The sequence below is a fragment of the Bactrocera latifrons genome, unplaced genomic scaffold (genome assembly GCF_001853355.1).
Source record: "Bactrocera latifrons isolate USDA-ARS-PBARC rearing strain unplaced genomic scaffold, ASM185335v1 scaffold_1051, whole genome shotgun sequence".
NCBI lineage: Eukaryota > Metazoa > Arthropoda > Insecta > Diptera > Tephritidae > Bactrocera > Bactrocera latifrons.
This window is the reverse complement of record NW_017534466.1, coordinates 30,718-36,717: the sequence shown is the minus strand read 5'-3', so window position 1 is coordinate 36,717 and position 6,000 is coordinate 30,718. Positions and strand designations below refer to the sequence as shown.

The following is a 6,000-nucleotide window of genomic DNA, read 5'->3' as shown; positions in this document are numbered from 1 at the left end:
TAATACTATGATGCTTCAAATTACAAAACCTTTCATCAGATACCTTTAAATTTCACAAATTTATTTAATTTTCATTGTTTTACATTTTTTACAAGTGGTATTGAASGATGCAACAAATCCCTCCGCTTACGTATTTTTTCGCTAAGATTTCAATCTGGCCATCCCTCGTTTCCAATTGTTAAACGTCAAAACCTCCTGAACTCGATCAACTGTCAAAGTTTAGGTGGTTTTGACGTTTAGCAATTGTTCTCTCACTTCCAGTGAGAGAGGAGTGAAACATCTCATTATCTCTGAGGACGACAGTAGAGTTGACAGTAGAGAGATGAGGTAGAGTGGTGATGGCACTAATATGTAAACTGTAAAATTATTCAAAGCTCTAACTAACCAGACGTTATTTTACAAATAAAAGCATAAAATAGCTCTGTTAAATCATTTGTAATAACAATTGATAATTTAAAACAAATAAATTTACCTATTTACTTAATTTCACTTTGAACAAAATATTAAATTTTCATTGAAGTGCAAGGAATTATATTAGTATGGCCACAACGAAATTGTGTACATACCAAATGGACTACTGCGTTCTTTTGTATACATGCCGGCCATTGTTATGTCGCTGCCTTCTTACAAATGTTCATGTGGTAGGATTCACAATGCCACTTTCAATTCACTGTCGTGCTGCTGCAGTCTGTCGCGTTTATTGTGTTCAGCACATCAAGGCTCGTCACGCATATACTTTCTTTACCCCTTTATTGTTTTGCTTTTCGTGGTTAGAGTTAAGCAATTAAGTGTGAATGGGCTGTGTGGGAACGAGTGGATAACACACATATGTATGTGTGTGAAAAGATATGTGACGGACCGTGCTAATGGAGCATTTGCGATTCAGGAATTTATATTCTCGTTTTTCACCATACATTTTGACCACCGCCACCTGAATACACACCAATGATCGAAATGAACCATATATCATTGTGTTCAAAATAGTTGGATTGTATTATTATTTACACCTCAATGAGTAGTGGAGAAATCCCTTTGGTAAATCAATGATACTTTCAGCGCAATTCAGTCAGCAGTCTCTAGTCACTATTTGAGGTATTTTTGAGTAAAGTCTTAATTTGTGACAAGTTACTATTTACAACACTTTAGTCACAAAATATTGTATCAAATTTGACACCGATAGTTAGCAGGTCACAAAACTAAAAAAAAGCTTTTGTTTGCCATTTGGAATATACTACCAAGGCATTTATAAAGATCGTCATATTAATCGATTGTCAACATTTATTTTTATTTGTAAATATGCCTTTTGACTATTTTATTGAAAATTTATTATTTGTTATCGACATGTTTATTTTCATTCAAATGTAAATACATCTCTAAATAATAAAATGTAAGAGATAAGAGTGTACAGCGGCTGGCGTATGCCGATGATATTAATATCATCACCCGCGCCGTTAATTCTGCTTTCTCCAGACTGGATAAGGAAGCAAAACAAATGGGTCTGGCAGTGAACGATGGCATGACGAAATATCGCCTGTCATCAAACAAACAGTCGTCGTACTCGCGACTAGGCTCTCACGTCACTGTTGGCAGAGTCCGTTTTAGTTTAACGTGAGTTCCTGCCTGCGAAGGCCTAACCCCACGGTGCTTTCTATGGCTAGAAGCACATAGATCAAAACAATGCGTCGATCAGCGCCCCAAAGCACGAGTGCTTGCACCTGCACCATGCTCTGGAGAACCAAAGCATAAGTGCCGCCACATACACTTATACTTTGGTTCCAATTGGTTTGGGTGGACGTAAAACACCCTAGCCACCTTGGTTGGGTACGAGGCCCATCTAAAACCTCTGCCGTACTCTGGGTCCGGCACCCGGCCGCAGTGCGACTCCACACCGGACTAATGCCCTTCCTGCATTTAGGTAGGTTTAAACCACAGCCACCACGAATCTCCACAAAGGGCCAAAAACCCAATGAGCAGATTGGAGTTACCTCCAAGGGCTGACTGCTCCCCGTGGTACCATGTTTTAGTCTTTGGTGTGGCCTGTAGCTTGCGCTACTGCCAGTTGATCCCCCTCAACTGTATAATGACATGTGTCTCGTAAATCCATTCGTAAACGAAATCGTAAACGAAAACACGGTCGAATACCAGGAATAAAATACAGTGTACAGTAACCATGTTTTTACGATGAATACGATAGCACTATATCTGACATGGACTATGCTAAAAGTCAAGGCAAGCCCAGAATGACAGACACAAGTGTATGCGGGTTTTTAGTCGCCTCCTACGACAGGCATGCCTTACCACGGGCCCCTATCCGCAGGGGGAGTCACTGTTGACAGTCATGACTTTGAAGTCGTAGATAATTTCGTCTATCTTGGAACCAGCGTAAACACCACCAACAATGTCAGCCTGGAAACCCAACGCAGGATAACTCTTGCCAACAGGTGCTACTTCGGACTGAGTAGGCAATTGAGAAGCAAAGTCCTCTCTCGACGGACAAAAACCAAACTCTATAAGTTACTCATAATTCCCGTCCTGCTATATGGTGCAGAGGCTTGGACGATGACAACAACTGAGGAGTCGATGTTGCGAGTTTTCGAGAGAAAAGTTCTGCGAAAGGTTTATGGTCCTTTGCGTGTTGGCCACTTTGAATATCGCATTCGATGGAACGATGAGTTGTACGAGATATATGACGACATTGACATAGTAGCGAATCAAAAGACAGAGGCTACGCTGGCTAGGTCATGTTGTCCGAATGAACGAAAACACTCCAGCAGAGGAAGAGGAAGACCTCCACTCCGTTGGAAGGACCAGGTGGAGAAGGACCTGGCTACGCTTGCAATATCCAATTGGCGCCATATAGTGAAAAGATGAAACGACTGGCGCGCTGTTGTTAACTCGGCTATAATCGCGTAAGCGGTGTCTACGCCAATTAAGAAGAAGAAGAAGAGTTGACTAGACCTGTTCATTTGCAATTGTGACTGCCACGTACTGAATTGCAAAATAACAAAAATTAAAATTAATTAAACTAAAATCTCTACTTTAAAGTCTCAATTTTAAAGATTTGTGACTGTATCACAGTACAGAAATCCGGTATTAGCTTTTGATTACTTGAGACATTCGCCAGGAAATAAGCTGTTAAATAGCGTTAACACATACATACATATATAGTATAATTGCTGACGAAATGTTGGAAAATGAAGATGAGAATTTCATGARAAATACTAACAAAAGCAGGCAAATAATACGTAGAAGAAATTGTTTGCAAAAAAAAAGAAAAGTAATAAAAATAAAAGACTTTCTCAGAAGTATTGAATTATGCCCTGTTGACATCTTTTATTACATTAATATCTTATATCAAACAKAAAATTAATATTTAATACAAAATTCACATACACTTCATCCTGTTCCAAGATGTTTATGTTGCGTTTGTTACTCTAGTTTTGCGCAACAATTTACCGACAAAACGTGTGACTTTGGTAGTKTTTGTTAGAATTCTCGCGTATAATGCTTTCTCATCAAAGTTAACACTATAAGCTTAGTATCCAGSTCTCAAGAAATGTAAAAACTTCATATAAAAAAAACGCTTAAGAAACGGTCAAGTAACTTTCCTGCGATAAATTTACTTGTGCTAGTATGCAGCTCTAAAGTAATCTAGTACTAACTTTTATTACTTTTTTTTCAATAAAATGCGAATATGGCAAACCTGGTTTTGCGAAGAAATATCAAATCAACAATTGTTACTTGAACGAAAATCAAAGTAATCGTTAAATTCATCATAAATTAGTTAAATTCATTATTATGAAGTATATTTGATTTCGAAATGTTGTATAAAACTTACAAATCATCAACAACATTCATTAAATCGCAATGAAAAGATTTATGTTACTTCACACATACATACATACATAATACGCACAAAGTTTAYTTTCTTTGTTAATTCTCTCTTGCTCTTCTAATGTGGATCATTCACAATGCGTAACCAGCTGTCAAAATTACTTGAGAAATAATGTATTTTTTTTTCTTCAACGATCACACCTTTATTGCAGTACAGCGAATTCGGATCATCCCTTCCTCCGTTGCAAAATTTGTCGAAAGTTCAGACCGTAGAAATCAGCCATCTTTTTTGTTTTAATTTGAACAATGTTTCCATTGCTCAATACGTTTGTACACAGCTAAGTTTTTAATTACAATTTTCCCTAATATAAAATATCAAAACTGAATCCAAACTATCAGCATTCAACTATGATTTTGAGTTAGTTTAAGAAAATTTCAAACATATTGAAGACAATTTTTATAATTACTACAGCATATCGAGACGGTAACCCTGCGTTGTCAGAGAACAATTAGCTGACTCGTTTCTACGGGAAAAATCCAAATCGTGGGAAATTCTACGATCTCGTAGCGTAGCGGGCGGTATAAACGGTGTTGGCTGACCATTTACATTACGATCTCATAAGATAGGTCGTATCAGCTGATTCGGGATGCGGGTTTACGTTGTTCGCTGTTGCTGCTATAAGTATCCAAACTTTGTGAAATTGGACTTAACACCATAGTCCCCTTTTTTCGTACAAGCAAACATAAAATCAGTAGAAAAAGAAAAGTTAAATAAATTGCATGTTAAATTCCGCTGAGTTAAAGAGTTTTTTGAGACTTGATTACTTTCTGACACAAATTAAGTAACTTTTTTATTTAATTTTACACGGCGGATCCAACAAAAATTAAATATACTGAAACAAATTAAACTTTATTACTATGGATTGAAGTATATACCAAAAAACTGATTTTAAGCTTAAAATTGTTTCCTAATAAACAATTAGTCTCTTTGTGGTCTATCCTGTTGAGCGGTTTTCAGTGTATCCGTCATACTGTAACAGCAGCAACGCTTTCTTATTTTTGTAAGACCTGCGTCATAAATAGCAATTCCGTTATTGAACAAAATAGTAATTATCAAAACATTCGTTGTCTTGAGCCCTTCAGGTACATAAATCTTGCAGTTACTTGGGATCTATGGCTAGTTTTCACCCGATTTTATTCATTCTAAGCAAAAATATGCACCGTTATCAGAAAAATACGCTTACTCAATTTTATAAAGATAACTCACATATTAGCTGATGTATGCGGTTTAAAGTCACTGGGAAGTTCGAAAATTAATATATTAGGTATATGGGGGCTAAGGGAAGTTTCAGTCATAAGGTGGCACACCTCAAATTCGCTATTCATGCAAAGTTTTATGCTGATTTGTGTACTGCAAAGTGAAAGTTTTAAATGGAGTTTAAAATTGTGTTATATGGGACAAGCAGACAGTCACCCGGATTACGTTCGTCTCGTCATCGTAATCTTTCATATCATTGCAGGTAACTCCATATCTGTCCCTATTAGTTTTAGGTGATACATACAACCGTTTCGTGAACTATTATTAACTACATATGTATATTATTATAGTCACTATATTAATAAACTAGCATTTTACATTTTGTATCTTTCTACTTCATTTCATTTAAGGTGAACGTCCATACAAATGTCACTTGCCAGATTGCGGTCGCGCTTTCATTCAATTATCAAATTTACAGCAACATTTACGAAATCATGACGCACAAGTGGAACGTGCAAAAAATCGTCCATTTCACTGCAATATCTGCGGCAAAGGTTTTGCCACTGAGTCTAGTTTACGCACGCACACATCGAAGGTCAGTAATAATGATAACAAAGAGGTATACAATGCATATTAGATTGTGAATATACATACATACACTGCCAGCCAAGAGCGGTTAAAAAACTAGTGAAACAGTAAATTGAAAAGTAGTAAAAAAAGTGTTTTTCTTTTCCCCTCACACGTACGTATACATGTGATCATACATCTCTGTTACGCTCATTCAGCAGTGTCATATAAAAAAGTATATCTGTCCAGCTCTAATCGACAGCTCATGCAGGGTTACATTTTCTCTTTCCCAATCTAAAATATTTTTAGAATTTTTAACATTTTAAATTTAAATTTTTTTT

At 36.6% G+C, this 6,000-nt stretch overlaps 1 protein-coding gene across 1 annotated transcript in view; it reads left to right on the top strand.

The window, feature by feature from the left end:
* Positions 1 to 6,000, top strand: part of LOC108969718 (protein ovo-like) — a 23,491-nt gene that overhangs the window by 3,455 nt on the left and 14,036 nt on the right. The window contains exon 2 of the mRNA XM_018934605.1: positions 5,503 to 5,687. Within this exon, the coding sequence (XP_018790150.1) occupies positions 5,503 to 5,687 (185 nt within the window). The remainder of the gene's footprint in view (positions 1 to 5,502; positions 5,688 to 6,000) is intronic.